General features: G+C 54.5%; 2 protein-coding genes across 10 annotated transcripts in view; both read right to left on the bottom strand.

Moving 5' to 3' along the window:
- Positions 1–6,511, bottom strand: part of EIF4E2 (eukaryotic translation initiation factor 4E family member 2) — a 31,225-nt gene extending 24,714 nt beyond the window's left edge. For 8 of the 9 annotated variants that reach the window (XR_003142648.3, XR_003142649.3, XR_003142647.3 and 5 more), the window contains exons 1-2: positions 6,352–6,511; positions 210–324 (exon numbers count right to left, since the gene is read on the bottom strand). Coding sequence is in view for 5 of the 9 variants with exons in the window: in XM_025463452.3 (XP_025319237.1) it covers positions 210–324; positions 6,352–6,371 (135 nt within the window). In the remaining 4 variants the exon portion in view is untranslated. The remainder of the gene's footprint in view (positions 1–209; positions 325–6,351) is intronic. The other variant, XM_049101364.1, reaches the window with a different exon arrangement.
- A 1,864-nt stretch (positions 6,512–8,375) lies between these two features.
- Positions 8,376–13,955, bottom strand: CHRNG (cholinergic receptor nicotinic gamma subunit). The gene is made up of 12 exons (XM_025463447.3): positions 13,901–13,955; positions 13,567–13,706; positions 13,263–13,307; positions 12,962–13,071; positions 12,268–12,423; positions 11,455–11,552; positions 10,942–11,142; positions 10,631–10,745; positions 10,304–10,418; positions 9,397–9,613; positions 9,070–9,203; positions 8,376–8,821 (listed from the first exon to the last, which is right to left on the bottom strand). The coding sequence occupies exons 1-12, from the start codon at positions 13,953–13,955 to the stop codon at positions 8,648–8,650; spliced, it is 1,560 nt and encodes a 519-aa protein (XP_025319232.1). The 3' UTR covers positions 8,376–8,647.
- Between the last annotated feature and the right edge of the window lie 638 nt (positions 13,956–14,593).

Here is a 14,593-nt window from a genome sequence, read left to right as displayed (position 1 = left end):
TCCCTCTCCCTCTGCTCCTCCCCCTGCTCACACATCTGCACATGCACATTCTCTCTCAAATAAATAAACTCTTAAAAAAAAAAAAAAAAAGCATATATCCCTAAATAGGGTGCCATCAAGTTAATCCGGTGTCTTTCACATAACAGATTCCACAAGATAACCAAATCTCAAGTCCAAGGGCAACTCTATCTATATAGCACAAAACTCACCTTCCTCTTACTGCTGCCCTGACTTTTGTCTCGTTCCGTTTTTTCCTTCTCACCATCTTTCTGTGTGCTGTTTTCTTCATTCTGATCATGGTCCCCACTGTCATCATCTTTCAATCTGAATGGGAAGGCAAAACAATGTTAGCCCATGACTGAGCTGATATTTGCTTACCTAACAGAACCACCAGGTCAATGGAACTACATTATAATCAACCCCAAGTCACTCAAAATACAGGCAATGAGATGTACCTGAGATGAGGAAAGGGCAAGGAATGCAGAAAGGCAGTTAGGAGGAATTCCAAAAAAACCCCCAGTCTTCCAGTTTTCTAACAGGTAAAGAAGCAAAAGGCAAACAGTTTATTTTATTTTATTTTTTTTTAAGATTTTATTTATTTATTCATGAGAGAGAGGCAGAGACACAGGCAGAGGGAGAAGCAGGCTCCACGCAGGGAGCCCGATGTGGGACTTGATCCTGGGCCTCCAGGACCACGCCCTGGGCCAAAGGCAGGCACCAAACCTCTGAGCCACCCAGGGATCCCCAGCAAACAGTTTAAGGGACGGTTTTCTTTGCCAAAAATAACGAGTCAATAATGAGAAGAGTTTCTGGATTGTATAACTGCTCTGGCATTTCAAATGAAGTTTAAAAATTTACCTATCTCTCTCAACTCTTCTAACCATCTCTCCTATCCTTCCCCATTGCCACTGCTTTAGCTCAGGCCCTCTTCTTTGTCCTCTGTTATTGCAATAAATTCCTAAATGGTCTCCCTGACACAAATCCTCTCCACCCTCTATCCATCCTCCACATAGCCACGAGCATCTTTCTAAATGTAAATATGAGGGCACCTGGGTGGTGCAGTAGGTTAAGTATCTGACTCTTGGTTTCAGCTCAAGTAGTTGATCTCAGGGTCCTGATTTTAAGGTTGTGAGGTCCAGCCCTGCATTGGACTCCATGCTCAGCAGAGTCTGCTTGAGATTCTCTCTTCCTCTTGCCCTCCCCACTGCCTCGCACACACTAAAATAAATTTGAAAAATCTTTAATTAATAAATTCAATCTAGTCATTTAACTTCCATGCCTAAAACCATTAACCGTCCCCTGTCTTTGGATGACCACCCTGCAGGATAAAATACAATGAAATTTAAGATCCTCTAGAATCTGACTCCTGCCTACTGAAATCTTCTTTCCCTCCCCATCTCCCAAAGCAACCTATAGTCCCACAGCTGTGCTATCTGCAAACACTACCTCTAAGCCCAAGGTGACATTCTTCCCATGTCTGTTTTTACTATTAAGTGGAGGGATCTCTTAGAACAGTCTAATATAAATCTTTGTGCCTTCAGCACCAAGGACAAGAAGATGCCGCCCTAACGTGTAGCACAAGATGTTGAATCAATGTTTAGTGAAAAGAAAAAGAAATGACTGAAAGAAGGAATGAATGTCTTTTCGCCTGGTAAGATTGGTCAAATGCACAGTAGGTGCTACCCTCCTAGAAGCAGTGAAAGTATCCTAAGGCTTTCAGGTAACATATAAAGCTCACTGGATTTAGACAGAAAGATAAGCAGGTGATGACTTCACAAATACATAAGAATGCCATTTAGTTTAGAGCTGGACCATTAGCTTATCATGGATCTTCTCCAAAATTACCTCTGGCCCTAAGGACTATCTAGTCAAACAGAATTAGGTAATTCTCAAGAAAGGTACTAGAAATACTCAAATGATAACATACACATTATCTTACATACCTACAGAAACACGTTGCAAAGCATTTTGCATTTCTTTTGTCCATAAATTTCCCATGCCACACACATAAAAAGCACTCAATAAATATTAGAATGCACAAACTAGCCATGTATTGAGGTACCTCCTCTGCCCATTTCACAGCTCTACCTGTAGGATACATTCAGGTGCATCATGCCCCAAGTGACCCTATCCCCTACCTTCCTGCTCACAACAGGACTATGAAGGGCACCTGAACTAAGGGCAGTCCATCCTGGCCAATAACTGGTGCCTTGTGGTCTTGCTCAAATTATGACTACATTTCTTCCTTGGCCTTTCATTCAGGAGATGAAAGATCAGAGATTCAAGAGCTGGGGCAATCATATGGGTCCCATATGAAAAAAGCCATAATGGAAAAAGTGAACAAGAGAAAAGAAAGCCAGGAGGGAGAAAGGGAATGGAGCAGAGAAAGCAGAGAGAAAAGGGGCTTTGTCTATGATGCTGCGACCTCACTGACTCGGTAAGACCTAGGAGACTTCTGGGAGAATGTTATCTGCATTTATGATACTCCTTTCCCCTTATTAAACTCAAGTTGGTTTGATGTACTTTCCTAAAGGAGCCTGTATAGCACCAAGTCCCATATTTACCAAGCCACTTACTGTATCAGATGCTACTGCCTGTCCCCAAGCACCTGACTGAGGAGATAAGGTATACATACTCAGGCCTCAGCTTGGTTACAAAGGTCCTGCTCTGTGTGTATGTGCCAGTATCACCTCCTGCTTGGTCCCAACAAACACCTCCACTCTCATGTTATCAACTTACTTGCAGCTTCTTGATCTCTCCTCCCTCTGTTATGCTCATCGTCTGGTCTCTCGTTGGAGAGCCTCTCTTCCCCTACTTAAATTGTCCTCTAGGACTCAGGATAAGGGCCACTTTCTCTTAGAAGCATTTCCTAATCTCTCCCTAGGCTGGATCAGGTTCCCCTCTTCTGAACCTCATCATATCAGTGTTTGTACTTGTCTCAGCTATAAGGTTATGCCTAATTTATCAGCTCCCAAACAAATGGTTTTTTATACTGAATAGGCCCAAGACAGCCCTCGTTCTCTTCTTTAGGGCATATCTCAGGACTCAAACCATTTCCCTCTCTTCTTACCTCCCAGCCTCCACGATAGTCTTCTGGGGTCCCTTCCCTTTACATCTTGAAGAAAGGCAGTCATCCCACATCTCTCATTTTACTAGCACTAAGAAAAGCACATGTTCCTTTCTTTGCTGCTATTCATGATTAGGAAACAGAAAAATAGCAAAAATAATTATATCTGAGAAGAGAGTGCTACTGTGGTTCCTGGACCACACTTCCTGACTCCCTTCAGAGATGATAAAAGGAAATTCTAATGTGTTATTTCTTGAGGGTGGAGCTAACCCTGCCCTCTAAGCCTATACTTAAAGCAAATCACTTGCATCCTGTCTTCCAGAGGCTACTCTTCCAGCTTGAAGCTGGATTTGAGCCAAGATACAATCAGGACTAAAAATCAGTGCTCCAGACTCAGGAGGGCAATTAGCATCTCTAAGGCTATCCAGACTGAGTGGCTCCAAGTCAACTCACCAAACCTCTGCCCAGGTTTATCCTCACACTGCTCTCTAAGTAGACCAATTCCTTGTGGATAGGAACTTAGATTAATTCATCTTTACATGCCCAGCATGAGACCGAGGCAGACAACAAACATGTTTAATGAATGCACTTCTAAAATCAAAGCAATACAAGGCAGAATAGGATGGGAGCCAACAGGTGGTTCGGCCAATATTGTAAGAAAGGGCCAAAAACTAGCAAAGAGAGAACAGTAACAAAATCAAGTATGGCATCTAGATCTGAAAACTAAGGTAATCACAGTCTGGGACTGCAGAATAGTGAAATCATCCTAAGGTTTCACACATCAACAGGGTCAATGACAGTGGTAGCTAACTGACTGGATAGATGTAGGGGGTGGGGTGCAATTATAATCCTAGATTACACTCTCAGAAATCGAGCCCATGCAGGAGGTTAGAGCTCTTCTTTAAACTGGGCTGATCAGATTAGACTACAGTACCCAGCTCTAGGCACTGGACTTTTAGGATACTGGCAAACTGGAACCAGTCCTTAGGAACCACGTGGTAAAGAGTACAGAAGCCAAACAACTAAAACGTCTAAAAACTGCAGACTTTTGGGGAACCTGGCTGGCTCAGTCAGAGGAACTCTTGTTCTCAGGGTTGTGGGTTCGAGTCCCATGCTGAGTGTAGAGATTATTTAAATAAACAAACTTAAAAAAAAAAACCCTACAAACTTGTTACATGAAAAATAAAAACTAGGGGCAGGAGTGTGGTCTCTAATTGCTAATTTCAAATAAATGAGAGCTTTGTTGTTGTTTTTTTAACTGCATACCTAGGAGATGTTAAAAAATTCTGGGTCATTATAAGGCATAGTTAATAATTATAACGAATTAAAAATGACCCAGGTTAATTTTTGTCAAGAGTTACTTGAACCAAGGTTAAACAAACCGGGGTTTGAATCCTGCTACGTGCACCTTCCTGTTTTCGTGTGCAAGTTACTTAACCTCAGAGGGCCTCATTTTCCTATCTATAAAAGGAGGTAACATGATCCCCTTAGCAGAATTGTTAGCAGTAGAAATAACATATGAAAAGTATCTACCAAGATTCCTATGAAACCTGTTACTATCATTCTTTTTTTTTTTTTAATTTTTTATTTATTTATGATAGTCACACAGAGAGAAAGAGAGGCAGAGACACAGGCAGAGGGAGAAGCAGGCTCCATGCACCAGGAGCCCGACGTGGGATTCGATCCCGGGTCTCCAGGATCGCGCCCTGGGCCAAAGGCAGGCGCCAAACCGCTGCGCCACCCAGGGATCCCCTGTTACTATCATTCTTAAATTAGCTTACCGCAGATCCCCAAATGATATGGGCAAGACTCGGCTTAGCTGACCCATAAAGTGCCTTCCTAAGATGCAATGTTGATCTGTTCAATTCAGTGGAGGAAGAGGTATAGCATTTACAGAAAGCTCTACTGAGGGAGGACTTAGATCTGGAATTTGGTGTTGCAAAGATTTAAGATATAAGGGGTGCAAATGGCGGGGGGGGGGTGGTGGGAAGTGTGGCTGTTCCTATTGAGATGGGCTCAGCTAAGCAGCAGGCTGGGGGAACGTTGAGCCAAAGACTTTTTCCAAGTCCCAGAGACTTCTCAGCAACCAGGAACACATTCCAGAGGAGCTGCCTAGAGCGCTGAAATCCAGGACTCCCGAAAGTGCAAACCAGCACTCATTGTACTGGGGGGCGGGGGGGGGGGGGGGGCACACAAAAAAACTCCAAAAAAAAACAATTTCCCATCAGCAGCAGGTCACAACCTAAACAGTGATGCCACTTTACATTCCTCCCTATTAGCAATTTACAAAGTCCCTTTAAGCACTTGCTGAACGCGATTTGATCCTCACACACCAGGGCAGCAGCAGGGCCCCAACCGCTAACGTGCTTTACGTTAACAATGGGTGGGTGACTCTTCCACGGGCATAGAAGCGGTAAACTGGTGGGTCTGGACCTGGGAATCTAGGTCCCTAGAGATCAACTATGCTTACTAGAAGCACATAACCTGCCTCAAGACACAATCGCTAGAGGGAAACGTGCAAAGAAATAATTCTGCATTTCCTTTTTTTTTTTTTTTTTTTTGCGCCCCCAAACGATGCTGCTGGAACTGGGGAGGTGGAAACGGGGGCAATGACAGGGGGGTGCTCGGGGGACCAGAACAGGGGCAGCTCCTGCGGAGCGTGCTGGAGCGGGGAGGGGGGGGGGGGGAAGGGGGAGGAGAAAGGAAGCAGGAAGGAGCCTCGCGAAGGCCGGGAGCATTCCGTAACTGAGCCGCCTGCAGGCGCCAACGGCCACATTACCTCACTGCATCCTCACCACTCTCCGGCCCGGGCTGTCACCGTCCCCACTCTGCAGAGGAGAACCCGGACTCAGAGGGGCGAGGCGAGCTGCCCGGGCGGGAGAGCGTGTGCGTGGAGCCCCCGCCGGGTCCGGAGGCAGGGCGGCCGGGCTGCGCCAACACCCCAAAACCGCCGCCGTCGCCGCCGTCCCCGCCCCTCCGCGCCGCCGGCAACCCGCACCCACCGGGGCGGGGCGTCCAAAAATCTCCTTCCGGGCGGCGCGGCCACCCCTCCCGGGACCCCGCGCGTCGCCCTGGGGCCGTACCCCGCTCCGCACCCCTGCATGACGCCTCCCCCCCCAGCCCCCCTTCTCCCCCGCCGGCCGCCCGGGCCGCGAAGGCCCGCAGCCCAAGCCCAGGCCGCAGGACGGCGCCGGGGAGTTTCGCCGCTGCCAGCCCCCGTGGAGGCGGGCGCGGGGGGAACGGCTGGGGGAAGGGGCCCCGCGGGGCGGCCACGCGCCACTCACGCGTCGAACTTGTTGTTCATCCTCTCACCGCCGCCGTCGCCACTGCCTCACGGAGTGACTTCCGCTCCGCCGGGTCTCCCCCCCCCCGCCCCCCAGTTTAGGGCCCGGCCACTTCCGGCTGCGCGCGGCGCAGCGGAACGTCTGCGCGCTAGTCCGGTGCGGGGCGGGTATCCCGGGACGCCGGCTCCGGGCGGCTGCGCGGCGGCTGCGCGGAGGCTGCCTGGGTCCCCGCCGCACGTCCGAGGGGGCGCCCCGACTCCACACCCCCACCCCCCGGGGGGCGGCTGCACCGTCCTGGACTCGCTCCTCACCTGCCCGAGGCTGTTTCCTCCTGGGTCCCGGCCACGCCCCTTCGGGTCGCCGTGTGGCTAGAACCGGACCGCCGGTGTCCGGCGCCGGACGCAGCCGCCCGCGCGGAGTCTTCCGTCTTGCTGACCTGTGCGGGGGAGCGAAGGAGCTCATCGCGCCCCCCGAGGCGGTCGGAGATGTGGAGAGACCGACGCCAGGTGACACAGTTAGTGCGAAGCTCACCGGAACCCCAGATGGGCCCGCCAGGCTCGGAGCGAGCGCCTCCCGGATCCGAAGCCTCTGCTCCGGGGACACAGGGGCGGCGCGCACGGGAGTTAAGGACGCGAACCTGCTGCTGGTGGAGCCCCCAAGCCAGCACCCCTGTGCTTGGGGAAGGCGGTTATTACCAGCCCCCCCGCCCCCACGATGTCCCATTGTCAGGTCTTAGGCACATTTTTTTTAAAGACTTATTTATTTGTTCAGAGAGAGGGGGGCAGAGACACAGGCAGAGGGAGAAGCAGGCTCCACGCAGGGAGCCCGACGTGGGACTCGATCCCGGGTCTCCAGGATCACACCCGGGGCTGCAGGCGCACGCCACCGGGACTGCCCCTTATGCACATTTTTGATTCACTGTCACCCGCACCTTTGATCCTCTGATGGGGGTGGATAGGTAGGAAGCGGAAATCCGAACCCATATTTGCAGATGAAGAAACAGAGGCTCAGAGGGCACAAATGACCTGCTCGGGTTCTCTCCTCACCAACAGAACTCGGGCCCCAGCTGTATTCTCAAAGCCGGGCCTTGCCTCTCCCGCCAGGAAGACCTCAGCTGGGCATCTTGTTTTCTAAGTGGATCCAGAATCTCCTGCCGGAAGGGAAAGCCCAGCCCATCACCTCCCAGCCTCTCTGCCCAGCTCCTCCTTGTCTTAAGCATCCTTTGAGACCAGTGCAAATGCTCCGCCGCCCTTTGAGAAGAGAAGGAAGAGGGGTCTGTTTTCCAGGCCACCGAATCTTTCTTGGGAGTGTCTAAAATTGGGTTGGGAATTCTGCATTCCAAACTTTATTTAACCACCAGTGTTCTTTTTTTTTTTTTTTTTAAGATTTTAAATATTTAGATTCAGCCCCAGTGGCGCAGCGGTTTGGCACTGCCTGCAGCCTGGGGTGTGATCCTGGAGACCTGGGATCGAGTCCCACGCCGGGCTCCCTGCGTGGAGCCTGCCTGTGTCTCTGCCTCTCTCTTTCTCTCTGTGTCTCTCATGAATAAGTAAATAAAATCTTAAAAAAGATTTTAAAATATTTATTCATGAGAGACACAGGCTCTCATGATGGCTGCCCTAGCCATCAGTGTTCTGGGAAGCCCCCTCTCTCACTTGGAGCCCCAATCTGCCCAAATGAAACGTGGGGAAATAGTGACCCTTGCTTGTCCCTGATGACATGAGTAACTCTTCTGTGATCAATGACCAAAAAAAAAAAAAATGCATATGAATGGAAAGGTCACTTGTGCAGCAGAGTCTTGGATGCTTATAGCACCCAGAAAGTAGAAAAGGGATATACCAGCTGGCGTGGGCTGCTGCCCTTCCTTCAAGAGAACATTGCCTGCTATTCTTCACATCTCTCTTGACCTCTCTCCTCTGGGAGCCTGTGGGGAGGGACTCGTACAAAGGTAGGGAGGCCCAGTCCTGGAGGGATGGGACCTTGCCTAGTTGGGGACGTCATACAAGACAGAGTCCTTAGGGCTTCAGAAATGACAGGAGTTGCTAACGTCTTGCTGAGGTGAGGGGATTGCCAGGACTAGCTAGCCAGAGCTATGTGGATGCTGATTCCAACAGTGCACCCTGCCCACAGCCATTCTCAACCACTCAAGGACTCCAGCTTGGTCTCTTTATTTCCCATGCTTTATTTCTCAGGCCTGGTGGTCCTGAAGGCCACTTCCCAAAGAGCACACTCATGACCCCAGCCACTGAAGAACACAGCTGATAAGACTCCACATGGCTCTCAGCAGTTGGTCGGCTCAGTCAGGTGAGGGCAGGTAGGAGCGGGGGTCTCCAGGGAATGGCAGAGCGGGCACCTGGTTGTAGTGGGCCATGAGGAAGATGCCAGCGGTGCCACAGACAAAAAGCGAGAGCATGGCCAAGAAGCAGACACGGTCCAACACGCGTCCCACCAAGAACCACTCCTCGCTACCCTGAGGGTGGGAGGCAGGGTGTGGGATGGCCAGCAGTGACACCAAGCCTGACCTGGGTCACTGTGCCATCCTTGGTCATCCAGCAGGCCTCTCTTCGTGTCCTTCGGTCCTTCTCATCTCCTTCCAGACTTTAACCTGGCTTCTGCCATAGTCCCCTGGTCCATCCCATTGCCCAACCATGGCCACCCTACTCATCTTGGCCCCTGTCCCAGGTCCAAGTCCCTCCCTGGGTACTCAATCCCCCTTACGCTGTCAAAGTGACTTTGCTGGTGCCGGGCGAGGGCAATCAGGTTGCAGGCTTCCACACAGGCCTGGATGGCCGGGGCAGCTTGCTTCAGGCTGCCACACAGCTCCTGGCTCTGCCCTGGCTCCGGGCCTTTCTCTGGTGAGAGAGGGTAAGGTTTGGGGATAGAGTGGAGAAGAAGTAGTCTGAGAAGTTAGTCTCTCCTGAGCGGCCTAGCTTCTCTCTCCTCAACCTGGATGCTCATCTGCCGTCCCTGGTGCTTTGGCCGACAGGCCTGCCCGTTTGGAGTCCCTGGGGAGGAGGGTCCCCAGTGTCATACCCCCTGCCTCACCTAGCTTCTCCAGCGCTGCCCTCACCAGCCCATTGCGCTGCCGCTGCCGGAATAGAAGTTCACTGCGAGGCAGGCAGAGAGCAATGTCCTCCCCAGCTGTGATTGGCCATCCCAAGGAGGAGCCGTTCTGTAGCTGGCGCCGGGTGTCTCGCACAGCTGCTGGGGCTGGTGGGCGAACATGCATCCGCAACAGCTGAGGCAAGAGCCGTAGGAACACCTGGAGAGAGGGGTTTCTGGTGGGCTTAGCTTAGTAGCAGCAGACCTGGGCATGTGGGCAGCCAGGCTAGGCTTCAGAGCAGAAGGTGAAGGTTGGCACGGAGGGCTTGAGCCACCAGGGGCTCAGGGGCAGCAAGCACATTAGGGTCAGTGGCTTGACCCAGTACAGCTGGACTGTTCTGCGCCAGATGTGAGCCTAGGTCCTCACATCTGTGTGCACATCAGAATCACCAGGGCGCTCACTACACAGGTTCCCGGGCCCCACCCCGGCAGTTCTGGCCCACAATGCCTGAGGTGGGCCTGAGAATCTGCATTTGCAGCAAGGGTCCCAGCCGACTGCTACGGGTGGGCTGCAGATCACACAGGCCCTGGCGCCAGACTTCCTGGGCAGCACCTTGCTTCTGCTTCCTAGCCGTGCGACCTTGGGTGAGCGAATCAATCTCTCTGTGCCTCAGCTTCCTCACTGGCCGACTGGAGATGGTACTAACACCCACCTCAGAGGAGTTTATGAAGATCCAGTCATTAGTGTGCATAATACACCTGCCACATAGTAAGCACTCGGTGTCATTATTAATCCATTTGGGCACATGCTTCAAGATACAGGGTAGGTGTGCTGCTGAACGTGGCAGGGGAGTAGAGAAGGGGAAGGGGTGGACAGGAGGATGCTGGAGTGGGCAGGGAGAGGCCTTGCCTTTCGGACCCCATGAGCCATGGAGTGTGTGTGGGGGGACCGCAGGGACACGTTGAGCACGACCACGGCATTCACAACAATGAGGATGGTCACCGCCAGGAGGAAGGTGAGGTACCTGCCGGGGTTGGGTAGGCAGGAGGTGGGGCTGGCCCTTTGGCACCTCATCTCCAGATGCACCCCCACCCTTAGCAGCTGACTCCCCCAGATTCAGCTGGGTGAGGGGTTGGCACCGTGGACAGGTGAGGTGGGAGTGGCAGGAGGGTAGTGCCCCGAGTTCCAGGGAATGGAGGGAAGGAGGCGGGGGGAAGGCACGAGGGCCAGCCTTACTTGCTGATAAGTGGCACTGCCTGGGAGGTCTCGGGCACCTTCTTGGCCACAAGGAAGAGGAAGACAGTCTGGGCCAGGAGCACGTTGATGGCGACAGTACACTTTTGGCCACCCGCTGCCCATAACCAAGAGGCCTTCAGAGCAGATCTCAAGTTCCCTGCCATGGGGACCTCCCCTGCCCCACAAGGAGCCCAGTGCCCCTGGTCCCCGGGACAGGTGGTCTCGTGTGTGATGCCCCAACGCCGTCCCTCCCCACTGGTCCCCGAGCTGCCAGCTGGGGCCATGGCCCCCCTCCCCCAGGCTACAGCTACCCTTGGCAGGAAGGAAGTAGATGAGGATGGCGACCGAGGAGATGAGCACACAGGGCGCGATGATGTTGATGACATAGAAGAGGGGCTTGCGCTGGATGAGCACGTAGAAGACCACCTTCTGGTGGCCCGCCTCCTCGGCCGGCGCGGCCACGTCCAGCAGCATCTTGGCGGGCCGGTGCCGGATGGCCCACTCCCCGTTCTCTGCGGGCAGCAGGCCAGGGTGGGCACAGGGAGGGCAGGCCGGGCGGATCCCCACGGCCCCGGCGACCTAGCTACGGGGCGGCCAGCATGCGCCCAAAGAGCGCCATCCGGGGAGACTGGATGCCTGACCCCCTCCCACCCAAACTGGAGACATTATCGTGGGGAAGTGAGAACTTTGCTGGGCCCTTAAAAATACACTTTTTAATGATTTACCGTAGTGCTCACCTTGAGTGACATGGGGGGGTGGGGTATGATCTTAGTCTGGCCGTGCCCTGGGGGCCAGGTCCAGCAGGGATCCTGGGAAGAGGATACCTGTGAAGGCCTCGGGGTCGATGAAAATCCACTCGATGGTCTGACCATCTTCCTGGCTGAGCTGCAGATTGATCTCATTGGTGCTGTAGGTCTGGGACCTGGGCGATGGGGAGGGAAGTGTGTGTAGATCCATCTCTGAGGTCACACGGAGGGTCATCTGAGGGCAACTGAGGGCAGTATTGCCTCAAAGAGTGCAAAACTCAGAATTCCTGAGTTCTCCACAGAACCTGGCCGGGAGATGGTGTAAGGGCGGGATGGGGGTCAGAGGAGTCTTCGTGGAAGGGCTGGGAGGCTGGAGCTCAGTCCACTGTGTTCCTCCCCTCTGCTGCCTCCGGGGCAGGAGGGACTGATGGTCTGTCCCTGTCTGGTCTGTTTGTTAAGGAGGGTCTCCCTGTAGGGTCTCCTTGTAAAAAAGACTGCTCCTCTAAATTATGGGAAAGACCTCCTTTCCCCCATTTCTGGATGAGAAGACTGAGACAGCCTCTACCTCTCCATGGGGTGTGGGTGGCACTCATGTGGGCATGCATGTACATCGCGGGCATGCGTGTGCCTTCTTGCCCAGCCGCCTTGGTCATGAATTACTCCCTTGGGTCACAGGCAGGGAAACTGAGGCAGGGAAGGAGGCTGAGCCAGGGGACTGTGACTTAGCAGGGAGGGATGTGGGTGTCTGGGTGTGAGATGGGCAGAGAGGCTCCCAAGAGATGAGGCCTGGCCCTTGGTGAGAAGCCTCGCGTCCACCACCCAGCCAGGCTCCTCCTGGGGCATCTCTCTATATCCTCCCCCCTCCGCCCCCCCCCCAATAAATGGCCTCACTGGAAGACGAGGGAGCAGTTCTGCCAGTCGAAGGGGAAGTAGGTGACAGAGACCGGGCAGGAGGAGCGGAAGATGGCAGGTGGCAGCCAGTAGACACATCCATCAGGAGACACGAGCACGTTGCAGTAGAGGGCCACCTCGAACACGCCGTCCACGCTGCGCACAGGCCAGGCCCCGAGGCTGGGGGCTCACGTCCCCGGCAGCCCCGGCTCGCCCCAGTCCCACAGCCTCGGCTAGCCCTTGCCCTGCGTGGATGGGGACCAGGGACCCAAGCCCTTTGCGGCCACAGGGTCCGCTACTCCCCACCTGCATCGCCCCCAGACTTCCTCCACCCCACCCCCTTGTCACCAGGGCCTGGTCCTAATGGTACTAACATCTCTTCAGCTCTCGCAAAGTGCCAGCGCCACGATGGCAGCACTTCATGCCTACTGACTCCTGACAGCTTCTGTGGGAGCTGCCCTCATCCCCAGGTCAGAGGGAGGGAGCCCACCAGATGACAGGTGACAGGAGGTGGAGGAGGAGGAGGAGGAGCCAGGCCTCCAGAGGCAGGTCTGCCCACCCGGCCCCACCCTCAGCAGCACCTGCTCCAACCAGTGTTCCCCTGTCTGCACCTTCTGTCCACTTGTCCCTTTTCCCCAGAGCCCCCTTGTCCTGCTGGGCCCTGCACTTGTGTCCTTTTGGCACCCCTCCTCACTTGTTCTCCAGCACGACGTCTGGCCGCCACACCATGGTGGACGGCACCCTTAGCACCCACAGGCCTTCGTAGTCTTGCGGGTCCCAGCGCAGGCGATAATCGCACCACTGCTGCAGGGGGAGTGGGGTTGCCAGGCCCTGCTCTCCTCTGGGATGCCCCGCCCCCACCCCCAGAAACAGGAGCTGAGCCCAGGTGGGCCAGAAGAGGCAGGGAGGGGGCGGGGGAAGGCAAGCAGCTCTAAGGGCCTTGGGACCCCAGGGTGGGAGCCCAGACAGGAAAGCACTGCAAGGTGGCCTCTTACCATCTCTATCCAGACATTGGTGGTGAGTGCCTCCTCTCGCTCATTCTGGGGGTGCATTACAGAGGGCTAAGCTCCCGTTACTTGCCCTCTCCGGATGTTAGTCCCTATAGACCCCTGTTGGGTACTCCAGGACCCCAGCCTCTTGGGAGCTTTCCAGATCTCCAGCCTCCTCTCTGTGGAGTCCTTCCCCCCCCCGCCCCCGGCCTGGCTGCTAGAGCCAGCCCCTTCTTCTCCCCAGCAGGTCCCAGGGGCCCAGTACACTGGGCCTCTGTGTCCCCCACTGTCCCACAGGCCTGTGGCTTACCAGGGAGATGAGGTTGGTGAGGGTGAGTTTCAGGCTGACATTGACCACATCCGAATCGTGCTCAGCGGGTCTCAGGTGGGGATTGTAGTTGTGCATCAGGTCTGCGAGCAGCCGCTCCTCCTGGTTCCGGGCCTCAGCTCCTGCAACAGCCAGCAGTGAGCCTGGCCACAGGGGCCTTGGGGCAGAAAGAGGGGGAGGCCGCAGGAGGGTGTGATATGGAGAATTAGGGCGCTGGGGGTGGGGGAAGGCTTCAAAAGCCTCCAGACCCTCTGTCCCCTGAGGCCTGGGACCTCTACTCCAGGCCCCCCAGGCTCCTGACCCCCTGAGTCCGCACCCAGGTAGACGGCCAGCAGCGGTGGGAGGAGCAGCAGCCCCTGGCCCCAGAGCATGGTGCCACAGCCCTCTACAGTGACGGGTGGGACAACCGCTCCCCAGCTCAGGGTAGAGAGCTGTCGACTCTGGATCTCATATAACAGCCCATGCTCCCACCCCAGCCAGGCCAGCCCAGCCCCACCAGCTGTCCGACCACAGCACTGTCAGCTGTTCCAAGATGGACAAAATGCCAGGCTCAGGTTACCTGGGCTGGGGAGGGGACAGAGGGGGCCTATCTGCCCCAATAGAGACAGCCCAGCCTCCATCCCCTCTGTCTGAGTCTGCAGTCCCAGCCTATGTTCCTGAAGACACAAGCAGGGATAGGCAGACATGGGAGGGAGCAGAGTGTGAGGAAGGGCCCAGAACTGGGCTCCCTCCTCTGTTCCTCCAGCGGGTCAGGATTTGAGGAGGTATGGAGGCATGTTCTGTACCCAAGTTTCTCTGTGATATGATGGAGGACCCCAAACCTGTCCTACCAGCCTAACATGGGTGGTGCACTGGGCCCAGACACTGGAGGTAAAGCCTAGGAGAGAGATGTACTATGTTGCCCAGGTCCTGATACCTTAATGCAAATTAGGGGGATAGTTAGGGCCCACCCAGGCTCTGAGACACGGGACATGGGCCTGGTAAGCTTTGAAAGAAGGAGAGTTGAGGA

The sequence above is a fragment of the Canis lupus genome, chromosome 25, assembly GCF_003254725.2.
Source record: "Canis lupus dingo isolate Sandy chromosome 25, ASM325472v2, whole genome shotgun sequence".
Taxonomy (NCBI): domain Eukaryota; kingdom Metazoa; phylum Chordata; class Mammalia; order Carnivora; family Canidae; genus Canis; species Canis lupus.
This window is presented reverse-complemented; position numbering and strand designations above follow the sequence as displayed.

Excerpts from the sequence above, each read along its gene's own strand:
- CHRNG (XM_025463447.3), bottom strand. The coding sequence starts at position 13,955 with ATGCTCTGGGGCCAGGGGCTGCTGCTCCTCCCACCGCTGCTGGCCGTC. Across the intron at positions 10,419-10,630 it reads GCAGTGCCACTTATCAGCAA|GTACCTCACCTTCCTCCTGG; the intron begins GTAAGGCTGGCC and ends CAACCCCGGCAG. Across the intron at positions 9,614-10,303 it reads TGGCTCATGGGGTCCGAAAG|GTGTTCCTACGGCTCTTGCC; the intron begins GCAAGGCCTCTC and ends CCCTCTCTCCAG.